This window comes from Vombatus ursinus, unplaced genomic scaffold, assembly GCF_900497805.2.
Source record: "Vombatus ursinus unplaced genomic scaffold, bare-nosed wombat genome assembly UNPS02014780.1, whole genome shotgun sequence".
NCBI lineage: Eukaryota > Metazoa > Chordata > Mammalia > Diprotodontia > Vombatidae > Vombatus > Vombatus ursinus.
In genome coordinates this window covers 570,371-590,599 of record NW_020954558.1, presented here as the reverse complement: position 1 = coordinate 590,599, position 20,229 = coordinate 570,371, and the positions used below count along the sequence as shown (strand labels likewise).

Here is a 20,229-nt window from a genome sequence, read left to right as displayed (position 1 = left end):
ATCATTACACACATAAAGATAAATACAACACAAATTTGAATATAGGGAGTGCATAAGTACAAAGTATTAGAAGGCATCTGAAGTAGGCCTTGGAGGATGAATAAGATGATAGCAGTAGGAGAAATAAGAAAGGCCTTTCAACTATAGGTAGGTATGATGGGGTACTTGGACTCCAGTCCTAGATTTATGTCTCTCCCCAGCCCAAAGACCCTATCTCTGGCAATAATTCATGAGTTGGCCCCAGTGAGGCTAACTATCTCTCCCTGTTACAAGAACAAGCTGATATCTGTAGAATTTCCCTTGTATGAACAAGACTATCTTGTAGCAGCAGAATTATCATGTACTGATTCCCACAGTTACTGTATACAATCCAGATGTCAAGCCATATACTTCAACTCCCAAGGCTACTTTGTTACAGATGTAGACACATAGACGTACACACCCCTTAGAAGGCCCTCTCTCCTCCCTGGCTATTGCGGTACTGAATGATGCCTGTGTCCAAGGTACAGAAACTATATATTCATGACCTAATTAGCATACTTGCCATAAAATCTGCTGTGTCTTTCCTATAAAAGCTTTAACATCACTCGGATTAGGTTGAGAGTCCCTTAAGGAGCTCTGCCCTCCATATTGGTGTTATAATAAACTTTTTGCCATTTGACTGGAAGTCTGCTTGAATCTGTGAATACTTTCCAGACAACTCTGCCCTGAACCTCTGTACTTTGGGGTCCCTGTACCCATAAACCACATCAGGTAGACTTGGGTGGGTACAACCTCTGTACTTTGGGGTCCTTGTACCCATAAACCACATCAGGTAGACTTGGGTTAAGAGGATGTCAAACAGTTCAATTTTTTCTAAATCATAGAAGACATGATATAGAGTAATGTGAGATGAGACTGGCGAGGTGAGACAGACCTGGGCCATGAATACCAAGCAAAAGAGTTTGGAGCCATTAAAGATTCTGACAAGTACAGCCATTTGGTCACACATGATATATTAGGAAACTTAATCTCATAGCAGGATATGGATTAGATTGAAATGAGGAGAGACTGGAGATCAGTAATCTATTGTAGGAGTGCAGATTTAATGTAATGGGGACCTGGACTAAAATCACATCAGAGGAAATGGTAACAGTAGAATAAATATAAGATATTATAGAGAGGTAGCTAGGTGATGCAGTGGATAGAGCACTGACCTTGGAGTCAGGAGGACCTGAGTTCAAATCCCATCTCAGACCAGATACTTGACACTTACCTTGGGCAAGTCACTTAATCCCAATTGCCTCACAAAAAAAAAAGATTATAGAGAAAGAATTAAGATGTTGTATCTTTTTAAACTGATTTTATGTGCAGGAACATGGAGAGGGAAGAATCAAAGAATTCTGCATTTATGAACATGAGTGACTGAGAAAAATGGCACCATTGACAGAAAGAAGGACATCAAGAAAATAAGAAGAAAAATGACATGTCATCATCAACCTTATCACTAACACTTGTATATCCCTTTAAAGCTTGCAAAGTACTTTACTTGCACTATTTCATCCTATCTTTGCAACAGCCCTATGAGGTAGGTAATAATAATAATTGAAATTATATAGGGCATTAAGTGCTTTACAAATATTATCTCACCTTATCCTTACAACAACACTGGGAGATAGACAATATTATTATCCCCATTTTTTTTTGGCAAGGCAATTGGGGTTAAATGACCTGCCTAGGGTCACAGAGCTAGTAAATGTCAAGTGTCTGGTCTGAGACTGGGTTTGAGGTCAGGTCCTCCTGACTCAGGGCTGGTGCTCTATCCAGTGTGCCACCTAGCTGTCCTCAATATTATCCCCATTTTACAGATGAGGAAACTGAGGCAGACAGAAGTTTAGTAACTTGTTCAGAGTCACATGACTAGCAATTATCTGAGACAGCATTTAAACTGACTCAGGTCCAGCCTTCAATCCACTTTGCCACCTATTGGTGCAAGACACCTTGATCTTGAGAAGCTGGTAGGTCATCAAGGTAGAGATACTTATAGAGTTAGAAATGGAAATCTGAAGCTTAGGGGACAGTTCAGGAATGGAAATGTAAACTTGGGGCATTGTCTGTAAAAAGATGACAGTCAGCCAATCAACTAGCATTTATTAAGGTGATTCATTAAGTTCAGATGATGGGAGCCTGAACCAGGACAGCAGCCATGTGAGTGAAAAGAAGTGAATACATAAGAAAGATGTTGTAGAGGTGAAACCAACAAGACTTTGCAACTAAGCACCAACTATGCGTCAGGCACCGGGGATATAAAGAAAGGCAAAAATAGTCCCTGCTTTAAAGGAGGAAGGAAAAAAATATTTATTAAACACCTATTATGTGCTAGGCACATAATCTTTACAAACATTATCTCAGTTGATACTCACAAAAACATAGGGAGGTAGGTGCTATTATTATCCCCATTTATAGTTGAGGAAATTGAGACAAACATAGGTTAAGTGACTTGCCGAGGGTTACATAGCTAGTAAATAACATAGACTGGTTTTGAACTCAGGCCCAGTGTTCCTACCACTGTGCCACCAGAACTGTTACCCTATAGACAGTGAATAAAGAAATTTTCTGAACCAAAAAGTTTATGTAGGGAGGCATTAAGAAATAATGCTGAAAAGATAAGATAGGAACAGATTGCTGAAGAGCTTTTGTGTAAGGCTAAGTTTTATCAGTTATAGTAGCCAAGATAGTGACAGTATCAGAGTTGGGAATGAGGAAGATTAATCTGGAAGTGTGAGTATGATAAGAAGAGATAACAGAAATAAGGGTTAAGAGGCTGTTTCCATAGCTTAGGATAAGATAATAAAGGCCTATTCTACTTAGGTCTCTCATTACCTGATGTGGAACTCTGAAGCTCCAGTGGGAAATTAAGATAATCCTCTTTTTTCATGTCAACATCAGGAATTGTCTCCATTTTTTCCTGCAAAGAAAATATGCAATCAAAGTAGACATTTTGTTGATGGAGGTAAGAAAAGAGAATAGCCTAGTGCTTGGACATAGACACTGACTAGTAAAGGGAATAAAAAGAATAAGCATTTATTAGGCACCAACATCATGCTAGGCACTGTGCTCAATGCTATACAAATATTCTCATTTGATTCTCACAATAATACTAGCACTATTATTTTCCCCATTTTATAGATGAAGAAACTGAGGCAGTCATGATTTACCCAGGGTCACACAGCTAGTAAGTGTCTAAGACTGGATTTGAACTCAAACCTTCTAGATTCCAGGCTCAGTTCTTTGTCAATTGCTAGAGGCTTGATGCTGAAACACATACTTTGAACGCAAAAAGCCTGCGTGTTCCATGGTCAAAAATGGAGCCATCACTGCCAGGTCTGTTGCTCATAAAGAATCTTTCATGGGGGAGTAAATTTAAATTAAACCTCACTCTGGGAACTTTTCCTTGGCATTTTCCTTTCTCTCTTTCATGTCTCCTCTTCCCAAAAGAAACTTCTCTCATCCCACTTCATTTAAACAATGAGCAGTAACAACATCAACAAATAATGTATTAAATACTTAGCTCTGTGCAAGGCTCAGTGCTTGAGATGCAGAGGTGAAAAATGAAACAGTCCATTTGCTTTCAAGGGAATTAGAACATGTACTTAAGTATGATATAAGAAAGAATGGGATGGGAAAAAGGAATAATCCAGATAGTTCTCTATGAACATTTGAGCAGGTAAGCTCACTTTCTTTTGTTTTTCTTATTTTTTTTTTTTGAGAGGGAGATCACTCAAGGTTTTATGAAGGAAGTAGGACCTAAGCTTGACTCTGAAGGAAGAGAAGCATTTTTCAAAATTTATTTATTTTTCATTTTCAACATTCACTTCCATAAGATTTTGAGTTCCAAATTTTCTGCCCATCTCTCCCCTCCCTTAACCCCAAGACAGAGTGTAATTTGAGATAGTCTTTAACATATTCATTCATATTAAACCTATTTTCATATTAGTCATATTGTAAAGAATTAGAACCAATGGGAGAAACCACAAGAAAGAAGAAATAAAAAAAGAGAGAGAGCAAATAATATTCTTCGATCTGCATTGAGACTCCATAGTTATTTTTCTGGATGTGGACAGCATTTTCTATCATGAGTCTTTCTTGCATTGCTAAGAAAAGAGAAGTCTATCAAAGGTAGTCATTACACAGCGTGGCTGTTAATGTGTGTAACGTCCTCCTGGTTCTTCTCATTTCAGTCAGCATCAGCTCATGTAAGTCTTTCCAGATTTTTCTGAAATCCACCTGCTTATCATTTCTTATAATACAATAGTATTCCATTACATTCACATACCACAACTTGTTCAGCCATTCACCAATTGAAGGGCATCCCCTCGATTTCCAATTTTTGGCAATCACAAAAAGAGCTGCTATAAATATTTTTATACATGTGGATCCTTTTCCCATTTGTATGATCTCTTTGGGATACAGTCCTAGAAGTGGTATTGCTGGGTCAACGGGTATGCACAATTTTATAGCCCTTTGGGCGTACTTCCAAATTGCTCTCCAAAATGGTTGGATCAGTTCACAACTCCACCAACAATGCATTAGTGTTCCAATTTTCCCACATCTTCTCCAACACTTATAATTTTCTGGTTTTATCATGTTAGACAATCTGATAGGTGTGATGTGGTATCTCAGAGTTGTTTTGATTTGCATTTCTCTAATCAATAGTGATTTAGAGCATTTTTTCAGATGGCTATAGATAGTTTTAATTTCTTCATCTAAAAACTGCCTATTCATATAATTTGATCATTTATCAGTTGGGGAATAACTTGTCTTCTTATGCATTTGACTCAGTTCTCTATATGTTTTAGAAATGAGGCCTTTATCAGAGACAGTGATTGTAAAACTTTTCCCCAGTTTTTTGCTTCCCTTATATCTAAATAGCGTACTCATTTTGACTTCATTCTGGTGTACAGTGTAAGATGTTGGTTTATGCCTAGTTGCTGTCATATTATTTTCTAGTTTTCCCAGTAGTTTTTGACAAATAGTGAGCTCTTATCCTAGAAGCTGGAGTCTTTGGGTTTATCAAACAGAAGATTACTATAGTCATTGACTACCATGTCTTGTGTACTTAATCTATTCCACTGATCCACCACTCTATTTCTTAGCCAGTACCAAGTAATTTTGATGATTGCTGCTTTTTAATGCAATTTTAGATCTGGTATGGCTAGACCACCTTCCCTTGCATTCCTTTTCATTAGTTCCCTAGATATTCTGGACCTTTTGTTCTTCCAGATGAATTTTATTATTATCTTTTCTAGCTCTACAAAATAATTTTTGGTAGCTTAATTGGTATGGCACTGAATAAGTAAATTAATTTAGGTAGAATTGTCATTTTTTATTATTTTAGCTCAGTCTACCCACAAGCAACTGATGCTTTTCATTATTTAGATCTGACTTTATTTGTGTGAAAAGTATTTTATAATCGTGTTCATATAGTTCCTGGGTTTGTTTTGGCAAGTAGACTCTCAAATATTTTATAATGCCTGCACTAACTTTAAATGAAATTTCTCTTTCTATCTCTTGCTGTTGGGCTTTGTTAGTAATAAATAGAATTATATATAGCTGTTGATTTATGTGGGTTTATTTTATATCCTGCAACTTTGCTAAAGTTGTTTATCATTTCAAGTAGTTTACTTGAATCTCTAGGATTCTTTAAGTACATCATCATATTATCTACAAAGAGTGATAGCTTTGTTTCTTCTTTGCCTATTCCAATTACTTTAATTTCTTTTTTCTTCTCTTATTGCTAGAACTAAAGTTTCTAGTACCATATTGAATAACAGTGCTGATAATGGACATCCTTTTTTTCATCCCTGTTCTTATTGAAAATGCTACTAGCTTATCTCCACTACATGTAATTCTTGCTCATGGTTTTAGGTAGATACTACTTATCATTTTAAGGAAGATTCCACTTATTCTTATGCTCTCTAGTGTTTTTAATAGGAATGAGTGTTGTATTTTGTCAAAAGCTTTTTCTGCAACTATTGAGATAATCACACGGTTTCAGTTAAGTTTATTGTTGATATGGTCAATTATGCTGATAGTTTTCCTAATATTGAACCAGCTCAGTATTCCTTGTATAAATCCTGCCAGGTCATAGTGTATCATTCTTGAGATAAGTTGCTGCAATCTTTCTGCTAATATTTTATTTAAAATTTTTGGTAAATAAATAAATAACACTAAGAGCTGGTTTTATGAAAAAAATAGATAAAGCTTTGGTTAATTTGATTAAAAGAAGAAAGAAGAAAACCAAATTACCAGCATCAATAATGAAAAGGGTAAATCCATCACCAATGAAAAGGAAATTAAAACAATACTTAGGAGTTATTTTGTCCAGCTGTATGTCAATATATCTGACAATCTTAGTGAAATAGATAAATATTAACAAAAATATAAATTACCCAGATTAACAGAAAAGGAAATAAAGTACTTAAATAACCACATTTTAGAAAAAAGAAATTGAACAAGCCATCAATGAACTCCCTAGGAAAAAATCTCTAGGGCCAGATGGATTTACAAGTCAATTCTATCAAACTTTTAAAGAATAATTAATTCTAATACTATATAGACTATTTGGGAAAATAGGTAAAGAAGGAGTCCTACCAAATTCTTTTTATGATATTTGATATCATAAAATATGATACTCATACCTACACTGGGAAGAGCCAAAACATAGAAATAAAATTATAGACCAATTCCTCTAATGAATATAGATCCAAAAATTTTAAATAAAATACTAGCAGAAAGATTACAGCATATCTTTAAACTACACCCCCTGAAACAGATCAAAAAATGTTATTTTGGGGGGCAGCTAGGTGATGCAGTGAATAGAGCTCTGGTCTTGGAGTCAGGAGGACCTGAGTTCAAATCCAGCCTCAGACACTTAACACTTACTAGCTGTGTGACCCTGGGCAAGTCACTTAATCCCAATTGCCTCACCAAAAAGCAAAAAAAAAAAAAAGTTATTTTGTAATCCCTGTTAATGAAGCACCAAAGCAAAATGAGCAGGCTTAAAAATTCAGTTAGGGCTTAGTTTGGTCTGTATGATGCTGAATGCCTTCAGTATGATGGCAGATTTTGAATTTCTTGCTGATGTGCCTGAACGGGAGGGGCTTTTTTTTTTTTTGACAGTCTTTATTTTCATGCCTGCAAACTATCTGTAAATGTTTGTGATGTCATTAGGAATGTCTTTTGAGATGAGCTTCACTAAAAACACCTGTACTTCAGTCACAACTCAGGGAGAGATCATGCCAAAAGAAACATAGGACCATAGATTTGGAGCTGAAAGGAACTTAGAAGCCATTGAGTTCACCTATTTCAGTTTTGAGGAAATGGGCATTGAGAGGATAAGTGATTTGCCCGGTGACAGACAGATAGTAAGTTTTGAGGCAGGCTTTGAATTCAGGTCTTCCTAATTGAAAGTCCATTACTCTCTCCATTATGTCACCTAACTTTCATGGACAGCAAAGCGGAGCATGGGAGACAGAAAGAAACAGAGAGAGAGAGAGAGAGAGAGAGAGAGAGAGAGAGAGAGAGAGAGAGAGAGAGAGAGAGAGAGAGAGAGAGAGAGAATGCATGTGCATGCTCACTGTATATCTTTGTATTTCTAAGTCACCAGTGAACATTTACTAAGCACCTACTCTGTGCCAGGCACTGTGCCTGCAATTTAGGGGAAAAAATCATTGAATTAAATCATGATCATGTGCATGCTTATGATGTATGTCAATACATTAAATTTGCTCATGTAATTCTAAATGACTAGGTATTAGTATTTTCTAGGGGATAAACATCTGACACAAATATCACACATGAAGAACTTACAAAGAACGCTTTCTCTTCAACAGGGTTTCAAGCTCTTTTTTCATGTCTTTGCTTGATTCAGTCAGACAAAGCCTATGGAAATAGGAAAGAAATCATATTCTGATTCTAGTGGGATTCTTTCACTCATCAATTCTGGAGGCAGCTACATCAGCCCAGTCCCTGAGAAACAGGGAAAATCTCAGACATACATGAACCAACACTCACATTTATCTCCCCCATTATTACTCTCTTGGGTTTTTACCACTTTCATAACTCCACCCTCTCTATCTAGGAAACTGACAAAATGACTATTAGGGTTTTGCCTAGCCTCATTTCTTACCTAGCCTTAATTACTGAATGGGGTTGCCTCAGTCAAACTGAGCCCTGGGAAAGATATTAGCTTAAAAAGGCCAAGATCTCCCAGTGCATCCAGGGCCATCTCCATTTGTCCTGATCTATCTCTTGCCACTGGATTCAGATGGCACCAGAGGAGAAGGTGAGGCTGGTGACTTTGCACAGTCCTTCCTCACTTAAATTGAATTCATTTGCAAGTCATGACCTCACCTTCCTGATGTCATGGTCCTCTTCAAGAAGGAAGGACAAACAACAACACTAATATAAATAAATAGATAGCATTTATATAGTGCTTTAAAGTTCACAAAGCACTTTACAAACATTATGCCATTTACTCTCACAACCCTGGAAGGTAGGTACTATTATCCCCATTTTACAGATAAGGAAACTGAGATAAGTATTAAGTCACTTGTCCACAGGGTCACAACGCTATTGAGTGTCTAAACACACATTTCAACTCATATCTTCCTGACTCCTGGTCCAGCGGTCAGAGAGAAATGATTATTAATAACTAATTAATATGGAGGTGAGGGAAATCCCAGGATTTTTTCCCTTTCTATTTACTTGTTCAAAGCCCAGTACTTGTGAAGGGCATGAGACTGGGTTAACATTCTCCTCAATCTTGGGCAGGTTCTCACCCAGCTAGGAAACTTTGTTCTGATTAAAGTGTAAAAAGAATCTAATGTAGGTGAAGAGAATCTAATATAGGTTAAGTCTGGCCCACTGTTCAACTCCAGAAGTAGTGTGGGTAGAGGTCGATCGCTTTGTCTGGGTCTCCAGAAGTGGGTGTGGTCTGGGTATAGATGAATCTCTTTGTCCAAGACTGAAATGATCAGAGTCATGTCCCTCAGTCCAGCATTAGCCCTCTCATTATAATATTTATTCTCTTATTAATTGTTAACCAGAGTTGATTTCCACCTTTCAGGAACACCCAGCCTCCCAAGGTTATTTAAACACTGAATGTTCACAGGGGAAGGGGGAAGGCAGGCTTCTCCCTTCCAAGAGAGTCACTGACCTCAATCTATTAATTATTCACAAGCCATAATTAATAAATTGATTACTAATTACCCAGAAGCTCTGTCTCCCCAAAATTTCATTTATCACAAGTCTATCCATTGTATTACCTAGTTGCTTGTAATGAAGCTGCCAGGCAGGGGCTACTAATGACAAACTTTTTCCTCTCCAAAAAAGATAGCTTCAAATGCATCTGCAAGATGATACACTGCAAAGGCTTTTCTAGCATGAAAATGACTTCCTGCTGACCCATCTCATCTGTGTAAAAGACTCTAACTTGTGAAATATGGAACAAAATGCCCGGAGTGAATATTAGCCTGTTCCCTCCACCTCCAGGGTGGGCTTCAGAGTTGGGAGCCTGGTTGAGGAGGCTGAAGGTGAATCTGAAATTCTATCATGATCAAGCAGGAGAACCTTTGTTTTTTAGGAGCCCATTGTCACTAGTGTAAGGGAAGTATTTTAGAATCCAGCCAACGACATGAAGAATAGGCTCCTATCAGTAACAGGTCCAAAGCTAACAAGCCCGTGGGATGAGGCCTACTCTCCCTCCCTTCCCTTCTCCCTGCTTTTCCCACTCAATCAGGAACATTCTTAAAAATTCCAAAATGGAGAACTGGTGCCAAAGTAGCATTTACTTCCCTTCCAATCACTGCTCCAGACCTCCTAAAAGAGAATGAGCATTTGTAGCATACCCTAGAGATGTGATCTTTCCTGTATAAAAACAAAAAGCTGCTAGATACAAACCTGGAAATTTGCATGACTCCACCCCACTGCCTCCCTCCCAGCTCCTTGTCCTTCTCCCTCCCCACTCTGCAGCACCTCAGTGGTCTGGATAGAATATCCTGCAATTAATCTCAGTTGGATATAGAAATCTGGGCACAGGTTTTGTCCTTTTCTTTTCCTGGCATAGATGAAGATATGGTATCATCTATCCACGATCTCTTTTCTGTCAAATAGAACTTTAATAGCTTCAATCTGGCATGCCTTTAGTGTCTTAACATGTAAATGGTGGAAAAGAACACCACCTTAGTTTTCCACACAGGCACAAGGGACTCTTTGTTACAAAATTTTGTGTCCCCAAACAAAGAAAAGCTAGGGTAAGAATCTGGGCTGGATACTGAAAAGCTGAAAAGTGAACACTGCATTTGCCATAAGAAAGATACATAGTTCCATCTGCCTGCAAAATGCCTAGTAAAGGCTTCAAGACATAAGAAAAGAAGATACTCACAAGAAAATTCTCCATGTGCCAGGACAGTGCTGAATACAGATAACTGCACTCAGGGCTTTATTCTGCTTTGGAATATCTACTTTGATTTCTTGGATGTAAACTAATGCCTGTGTTACAGAGTCAGCATCTTGAGACTCATACATGCTGAGAAATTAGTATTAGAAAGCCTGGATTGTTTATAATCTCTTTTGGTTTCTCCCTCAACCTGATGGGGTTGGAATCTGGACCCCAGAAAGGAAAGACCCTGGACTTTCCCACTAGGCCAAATCTCTGGCATTCTCCCGAGGCTATAATCACATCAACCGGCCTTTTCATTGTGGCTACAACCAATCTCTCCTCCAATGTCTTACTGGCCATTTCCCACCCTTAATCCTAGCCAGGCTTCATTCTCTCTTGGTCCAGATCCCAGGAGTTCTGTTCACCCCTGCTTACTGGCCACTCCCATTCAGATCTTCCTTAGACTCCTCCTTCAGTCACACCATACTACTTGGCCACTCCTAGATCCTTCCCACAGTCTTTCTGTACACAAGGTCCATCTTGTCTCCATTAAGGTGCTTAGATTCTTATAATCTAGCCATTGCTTGGATTCTTAAAATCTAGCCACTGCTCAGATTCTTATAATCTAGCTAATAGTTTACTAATGTTCAGACTCCTTAAGAGTGCCCAATATGACAAAAGTTCTAATAAACCTTATCATTGGCTGAAAGAAGGTTTGGGTCGAATTCTTTCAGGCAGGATCCATGTATTCTGATTTTGGAGTCCCAGCACCCCTAAACCTCATCAAACCCACTGCAATAATTGTGACTTGATTTCTGCTGACATTCTACATCTGACTTCTTCTCCAGCTCCCTTGCTGTCTCTCCTCTCAGCTTCTTTCCTCCTGTCTCCTCCTCTGCCTCCCCTGCCTCCTCTCTCTCTGGATAGATTAGAAAGAAGAAAGACTTGAGGTATGGAAACCAGCAGGGGTGGGGGGGAACCTGAGGCCTCGAGGCTACATGTGGCGCTCTAGGTCTTCAAGTGTGGCTCTTTGACTGAATCCAAACTTCATAGAACAAATCCCCTTAATAAAAGGATTTGTTGGGGCAGCTAGGTGATGCAGTGGATACAGCACTAGGCCTGGATTCAGGAGGCCCTGAATTCAAATCCATCCTCAGACACATAACACTTATTAGCTGTGTGACTCTGGGCAAGTCACTTAACCTCATTGCCTAGCTAAATAAATAAATAAATAAACGAAATTATTTGTTCTATAAAACTTGGACTCAGTCAAAAAGCCCCACCCAAGGACCTAGAAGGCCACATTTGGCCTCCAGGTAGAAGGTTCCCTACCCCTGAGTTAGTGGGCTATTGCAATAGTGAAGGTAAAAGGTGATGAGGGTCTGAACTAGAAGAGGAGTTGCATGCATAAGAGAAAAGAAACAGATAAAGGAGTTTTTTTTTAATTTTTTCTTGAAAAAGAAATTCCAAAATTTGGCAACTGATTATATATGCAGTGAGAAGGGGAGGAATCAAGAATAATGGTGAAGTTGAAAACCTGTTTGACCAGAAGGATGGTTTCCTCAATGGAAATAGGGAAGTTAGGAAGAGATGTGGGCTTTCTTGGAAAGATAACCAGTTCAGTTCAGACATGTTGAGTTTGACATGCTTACAGGCTATCCAGAGACTAGGACTGATAATAACAGATTTGGAAGCCATGCACACAGATGTGATAAGTGTCTGTTAAAGAGAAAGGCAGTATTCCTTTAGCAATCCAATCTTTCCCTGTCATGTTACTCCTTAGGGCACAGTGAGAGGGAGAATGGTGGAAGACTATGAACCCTGAACCTGGATTAAGCAGACATTTTCTACTGTCCATTCCCTGGTTTGTGTTGTTCTCTCTTCCCGATGCACTCCTGTCCCTGATGCCAAGCATAATATCAACCAAGGAATCATGGGAACTCACCTCAGTTTCTCTAACTTGCAGTTTTGACTTTCCAAGGCCTTACACAGAAGTTTTATTTCCCACTCTTCAAAGGAATTTTCACTCAGATCTAGGTCTTTCAGGCTTGCATTGTTGCTGAGAGCAGAGAAGAGATTCTGAGAACATGTAGGGTTAAGATTACAAGACCGCAAACTGTAGGAGAAAACATAATCAGAGGGAGAGTGGTCAGTTCAATTTTATGTGATTAATTTACTTTGTGTTTTTCTCTGGGCAATGCTAAAAACACACCCACTTGATCATCACCATCCACCATCCTCTTCTTTTCAGGGGAATGAATGTAGTTTCTTTAAAAATGGTCACTCTGTTCCAGAGAACAGCATTTTTAGATGTCAAATTATACTATAAGGCAAGAATCATCTAAAAAAATTGGAAAAGTACACCAATAGACCAGATTAAATAAGAAAGAATCAGAAACTAAACTCAATAAGTAGTCTCCAATAGACATGAGAACATTAATTACTTATGTAAGAATTCCCTATATTAATTTTGAATGAATTCATAAAGGCCAAGGTCTCCCACTGAATCCAGGGCCACCTCCAGTCCTACTGATGTATATATATCTCATCAGTAGACCCAAATGACTCTAGAGGAGAAAGTGAGGCTGGTAACTTTGCATAGCCCTCCCTCACTTAAATCCAATTCACTTGCATATCATTTCATTACCTCCCAAATGTTATGGTCCTTTTCAAGAACTAAGGACAAGCAAAAATATCTGTGAATAGAAAGGTTAGCTGTCCCACTGGGGATCCAACTGGAACTGGCCACTTGGGCAACACAGATCCTCCATATAGAGTATCACATTCTTACCTGAGGGTGCACTGTCCAAAGGAATGTAAATTTTGATCTCTGAAACTTTTTTTTCCTTAAGGACCAAGCCTTAAACCCAAATCTCTCTGGTTCTTATTGATTGGCCAACAATAGGTCCCAGGCCAAGCCTCATTTGGTCATTGGGCCCAGACTGGCCCAGAGTAAATGTTAACAGCAATTGCTTCTGTTTTGTCCAGAAACCCTAAGGGTCTTCCCCTCCCAGACTGATTTTTTTTTTTGCCTATGGAAAGAGGCCATTCTCTGCCTCATTTATTACCTATTCTCAATTATTGAATGGGCATTGCCACAGTCAAACTGAGACCTGATGAGGATGGGAGCTAGATCCCAAAAAGGAAAAAACCCTGGACTTTCCCACAAGGTCTAATCTCTGGCATTCCCCTGAGGCTATAATCCCATCAATTGACCAATCTCTGTGGCTATGCCCAATCTCTGTCTCTTAACCTAGCCTGGCCCCCCATTGTCTTACCTCCCCAGTGGCCTGGCCATTTCCCACCCTTAATCCTATCTAGTAGGCTCCATTCTCCCTTGGCCACCCCTGAAGTTCTATTACCTCATAGACTACTCAGCCACTCCTAGATCCTTCCCATAGTCTTTCTGTCTATAAGGTCCATCTTGTCTCCAATAACATGCTGGGATTCTTATAATCTAGCCACTGCTCAGATTCCTAAAATCTAACCACTGCTTAGATTCTTAGCATCTAGCCAATACTTGCAGACTCCTGGATTCCTCAAGGGTCTGGCAATATGGCAGATCTTTAATAAACCTTGTTTTTGACTGAAAGAAGGCTTGGGTCAAATTCTTTCAGGCAGGACTCACGTGTTGTGATTCAAGACTTTATCTTGAAAAGGCCTAAGTCTCCCACCACATCCAGGGCCACCTCCAGTTGTACTGGCCTATATCTCTCTACTGGACCCAGATGACTCTGGAGGAGATAGTGAGGCTGGTGACTTTGCACAGCCCTCCCTCACTGAAATCCAATTCACTTGCACTTCATAGCTTCAGTTCCCTGATGCCATGATCCTCTTCAAGAAAAGGACAAACAACAACAACAACAATTCCTTAGGACATAGTGAGAAAAGGCTATAAGACTATGAACTCTGAACCTGACTTAGGCAGATAGTCTCCACTCTCCATTCCCTGGTTTATGTTACTCTCTCTTCCTGATGCACTCCTATCCCTGATGCCAAGCAGAACATCAACCAAGGGAACATGTGGAAACTCACCTCAGTTTCTCTAACTTGCAGTTTTGATTTTCCAAGGCCTTACACAGAAATTTTATTTCCCCCTCCTCAAAGGAATTTCGACTCAGATCTAAGTCTTTCAGGCTCTCATTGCTACTGAGAGCAGAAAAGAGATTTTGGGAACATGCAGGAGTAAGATGACACCACGCCAAACTGTAGGAGAAAACATAATCAGAGGGAAAGTGGTCAATTCAATTTTCTGTTATTAATTCACTTCCTATATTTTCTGGACAATGCTAAAAACACATCCACTTTATGATGACCATCCTTTGTCATCTCCTTTTAAATAGAATGCATTTTCTTTAATAACTGTCAGTCTTTTCCAAATAACAGCATTTTTAGACCTCAAATTTTACTATAAAGCAAAACTATTTAGTACTAGTTAAAAAAAATAGAAAAGTATACCAATAGGCCAGATTAAATAAGCAAGAATCAGAAATAACTAAATTCAATAATTAGTCTTCAATAGACATAAAAACATATGAAAAAAAATTGCTAGAAAAACTGGAAAACATTTTGGCAGACATTAGGTTTAGACCAGTATCTACAACATATACCATAATTTACTCAAAATGTACGTGTGGCCTGAATATTGAAGGTCATAAGGGGAAAAAAGGAGGGGAGGGGAGAAAAGAATCAGATCAGAAACATTAGACAACTATGAAAAATGGAGAATTCTTACATAATGGCAACAACAAAAGACAAACTAGCTCATATCTATTACATGAAATTGAAAAATTTTTAATTCTCAAAGATTTCAAAGTAAAGAAATGGTGCCACAATATCATTTACTTCACTAATAATCACTGTCTGAGAGTTCCTAAAAGAGAAGGAGCATTTTTAGCACATCCTAGAGATGGAAACAGAAAGCTGCTGGACACAAACCTGGAAGTCTGCATGATTCAACCCCCGGGGCCTCCCTCCCAACTCCTTGTCCTTCTCCCTTCCTACTCTACAAGACCTCAGTTGTCTAGGCAGAATATCCTTTAATTAATTAATTTAATTAATCTCAGTTAAAATCTGTGCACAGGTTTTGTCCTTTTCTTTTCCTGGCATAGATGAAGATACAGTATCATCTATTGAAGATCTCCTTGTTGCCAAACACAATTTTAATAGCACTAATTCAATCTGGCACATAAATGGTGGAAAAGAACACCACCTTAGTTTTCCACACAGGCACAGCAGTGCCTGGTGTTGCACCCTTTGTTCCAAAATTGTGTGTCCCAAACAAAGAAAAGCTGAGGTGAGAATTTGGACTGGACACATGTCCAAAGCTTTCTTATAAGAAAGATCTATAGTTCTGTCTGCACAATGCCTAGTAAAGGCTTCAAGACATAAGAAAAGAAGATACAAGAAAATTCTACATGCCCCAGGACAGTTCTGAATCCAGAAAACTGCACTCAGGGCTTCATTCTGCTTGGGAATATCTACCTTGTTTTTGCTTTTGTTTTTTTTTTTTTTCTGTTAACTAGTTCCTGTGTTACAAACTCAGCATCTTAACTTAAATAAAAATGAGAATGCCATTCTGGGAAATTACTATTAGAAAACTGGGATTGGGGGCAGCTAGATGGTATAGTGAATAGAGCACCGGCCCTGGCGTCAGGAGGACCTCAGTTCAAATTTGACCTCAGACACATAACACTTACTAGCTGTGTGATTATGGGCAAGTCATTTAATCCCAACTGGCTCACCCAAAATTCAAAACAAAACAAAACTGGGATTGTTTATATTCTCTTTTGGTTTCTCCCTCAACCCACTACAGTAATTGTGATTTGATTTTCAGTGACATTCTGTATCTGAACTTCCTCTCCACCTCCCTTGTAGTCTCTCCTCTCCTCTCCCTGAATGGATTAGAGAGGAGAAAAACTTGAGGTATGGAAATAAGTTAGTAGGCTATTGCAATAGTGAAGGTGAAAAGTGATGAGGGTATGAATAGAGTTGTATGCACAGACATAAGAAAAAGTTAAAGAAGATTTTTTTTTTGAAGAAATAATAAAATTTGGCAACTGATTATATATGGGATGACAAAAGGGAATCAAGGATAACAGTGATGTTGCAAAACTGTGTGACTAGAAGGATGGTATCCTCAACAGAAATAGGGAAAGGAGGAAGAGATGTGGGTTTTCTTGAAAAGCTAAACAGTTCTATCTAGACCTGTTGAGTTTGACATGTTTACAAGGCTATCCAGAGACTAGGACTGATGATATAGATTTGGGAGTCAAGCACATAGATGTGATAATTGGCTGTTAGTGAGAAAGGCAGTATTCCTTTACCAATCCAATTTTTCCATGTCATGCTACTCTTTAGGGCACAGTGAGAGGGAGAATGGTGGAAGATTATGAACCCTAAATCTAGATTGGGGACACAGTTTCCACTCTCCATTCCCTGGTTTGTATTGTTCTTTCTTCCTAATGCACTCCTGTCCTGATGCCAAGCAGAATGTTTACCAAGTGAACCATTGGGAACTCACCTCAGCTTCTCTAACTTGCAGTTTTGATTTTCCAAGGCCTTACACAGAAATTTTATTTCCCTCTCCTCAAAGGAATTTCGACTCAGATCTAAGTCTTTCAGGCTCTCGTTGCTACTGAGAGCAGAGAAGAGATTCTGGGAACATGCAGGAGTAAGATGACACCTAGACAAACTGTAGGAGAAAACATAATCAAAGGGAGAGTGGTCATTTCAATTTTCCATGATTAATTCACTTTGTGTTTTTCTGTGGGCAATGATAAAAACACATCCACTTGTTGATCATCACCTGTTGTCCTCTTCTTTTTAGGGGAATGAATGTAGTTTCTTTTAAAATGCTCAGTCGCTCCCAGAGAACAGTATTTTTAGATGTCAAATTATACTATAAGGCAAGAATGATCACAATTTTTTAGTACTAGTTCAAAAAATAGAAAAATATACCAATGGATCAGATTAAATAAGAACGTGAAACAACTGAAGTCAATAATTAGTCTTTAATAGACAACTACTCATGGAAGAACACTGTACATGAAAAAAATAAAACTGCTGGAAAAACTGGAAAACATTTTGGCAGGAATTATTTTTAAAACATTTACAGCTATACCATAATTAGCTGAAATGTACATATGACTTGAATATTGAAGGTCATAAAAAGAAGGAGGAGGAGGAGCAGAATCTGATCAGGAACCTTAGACAACTATGAACAGGGAAGAATTCTTAGATAGTGACAATAACAAAAGACAAGGTAGCTCATGTCCATTTCATGAAATTGAAAAAGTTTTTGCATGAACAGAATTGATGGTATGATAACAAGGGGAGACATTGGGAAAATGTTTTATTTTGGGCAGCAAATCTGTGAGATGGGACTAATATCCAAGATTATATATAGGGAACTGACAGAATTATATGATTTAAGTCATTCCTCAATGAATAAGTGGTTAAAGGAGATGAACAAACAACTCTCAAAAGAGAATTTGTAAATGAATAACCATATGAAAGACTGCTACAAATTACTGCTAATAAGAGAAATGCAGAATTAAAAAAACTCTGAGGCAAATTAGCAGAAATGACAAAAGAGAGGAAGTCAATGGTAGAGAACTATGGAAAGATAGGCTCACTAATTCTCTTTTGGGGGAATTGGTACGACTGTTACAGAAAGCCAACTTGGAATTATTTTAACAAATGACTAAAATATCTATACCCTTTGGCTCAGAGATCACTGCTAATTATATATAACAAGAACATCAAAGACAGTAATGAAGGTCATTGAAGCATTTTTTTTAATGCAGAGAATGGAAGAAAATTAAGTTCAGAGGGAAACATATATAAGCAAACAATTTGAAAGTAACATACTGGATTTATTACGGACTTTTAAGAAAACAAAACAAAACAAAACACTGCCAAAAAAGAAAACAAACAAAAAAACCCACTGCATTATAAAAATTTTAAACTTTATATCTAATTTTTATCTGTTTTATTTTGTAACCTGGAAATATTCCACATTTTTTCAGTGTTCATTAAAGTTAGAATAAATATAATCTAGAGGGGGTAGAGCCAAGATGGCAGAGGAAAAAGCAGTGACTTGCTTGAGCCCTCCCCCAAAGCCCTCCAAATACCTATAAAAAATGACTCTCAACAGTTTCTAAAGCAGCAGAACCCACAAAAAGACAGAGTGAAACAAATTTCCAGCCAAAGACAGCCTGGATGGTTGATCAGAAGGCTATATTGCGCTGGGCGGGGACAGGAGCGCAGTTTGACGTGGGCGCACAGGCCACAGTGAACCTGGAGCAGGCCTCAGAGGAATGACTTGCAGGAAGTTGTGGTGGTTTCCAGACTTCTCAACCCATGAAGGCCAAAGACAACTTAGAAGGCCAGTGGGAAAAGTCTGTTTTTTGCGGTGAGAGAGGAGCATGGTGGGGTTCCAGTCCCATTCCTCAAACTTGGCCCCGGTGTAAGGCTGCCACCTGAGCTTCCAGCCCCCAGACTAAGGGGCAATCAAGTGACTGGTCAGAGGGGGATTGCAGGGATCTTCTTCTGGTGCAGGATTCTCTTGCTTTGCCTATGCTTGGATCTGGGTCACAGTTCTGGGTGGTGGTCCTGGGGCGAGGAGGAGCACTAGAGTGGTGGAGTTTGTAGTGGCTGTGGAGAGGAAATCCTCCTCACAGTTTCAAGACAGGAAAGAGTGCTTATGGTCACTCATAGACCAGAGCACAGGCCGGAAAAGGAGGAAACACCTCGCCCTTGATCATAGCACCTTGGAAGAACTGAAAATTTACAGCTCCCTAGAAGTATCTCTGAAAACAGCTGCACAAAACCCCTGAAGCTTGGGACAGTATATTCTCCACACTGGAAACAGTCCCCTACCTTAACAAAGAGTTTATAACTCAAGTAATTGGCTGAGATCATGAGCAAGCAGCACAAAAAGAGTCAGACTATATTAACTTACCTTGATGACAAAGAAGATCAAAACATACAACCAGAAAAAGACAATGAAACCAAAGCTCCTACATCCAAAGCCTCCAAGAAAAAATATGAATTGGTCCCAGGCCATGGAAGAGCTCATAAAGGATTTTCAGAAGCAAGTAAGAGAAGTAGAGGAAAAACTGAGAGTTGTGCTAAAGGAGACCCAAAAAAATACTGAGGAAAATAACACCTTAAAAAATAGCCTAACCCAAATGGCAAAAGAGGTCCAAAATGCCAATGAGGAGAAGAATGCCCTAAAAAGCAAAATTGGCCAAATGGAAAAGGAAGTCCAAAAGCTTACTGAAGAAAATACTTCCTTAAAAATTAGAATGGAGAAATTGGAAGCTAGTGACAATTTGAGAGATCAAGGCACTGTAACACTAATCCGAAAGAATGAAAAAATAGAAGAGAATGTGGAATATTCCATTGGAAAAACAACTGACCTGGAATATAGATCCAGGAGAGAGAACTTAAAAATTATTGGACTATCTGAAAGTCATGATCAAAAAAAGAACCTAGACATCATCTTTCAAGCAATTATCAAGGAAAACTGCTCTGATATTTTAGAACCAGAGGGCAAAAGAGAAATTGAAAGAATCCACCGATCACCTCCTGAAAGAGATCCCCAAAGGAAAATCCTAGATCCCCTAGGAATATTGTAACCAAACTCCAGAATGACCAGGTCAAAGAGAAAATATTGCAAGCAGCCAGAAAGAAACAGTTCAAGTATTTTGGAAACACAATCAGGATAATACAAGATTTAGTAACTTTTAAGTGACCGGAGGGCATGGAGTGTGATATTCCAGAGGGCAAAGGAGATAGGA

At 38.7% G+C, this 20,229-nt stretch overlaps 1 protein-coding gene across 1 annotated transcript in view; it reads right to left on the bottom strand.

Moving 5' to 3' along the window:
• The window catches only part of LOC114046030 (NACHT, LRR and PYD domains-containing protein 1-like), a 69,614-nt gene that overhangs the window by 12,442 nt on the left and 36,943 nt on the right, over positions 1-20,229 (bottom strand). The window contains 5 exon segments of the mRNA XM_027866249.1: positions 2,863-2,947; positions 7,851-7,923; positions 12,369-12,539; positions 14,459-14,629; positions 16,947-17,117. Of these exon segments, the coding sequence (XP_027722050.1) occupies positions 2,863-2,947; positions 7,851-7,923; positions 12,369-12,539; positions 14,459-14,629; positions 16,947-17,117 (671 nt within the window).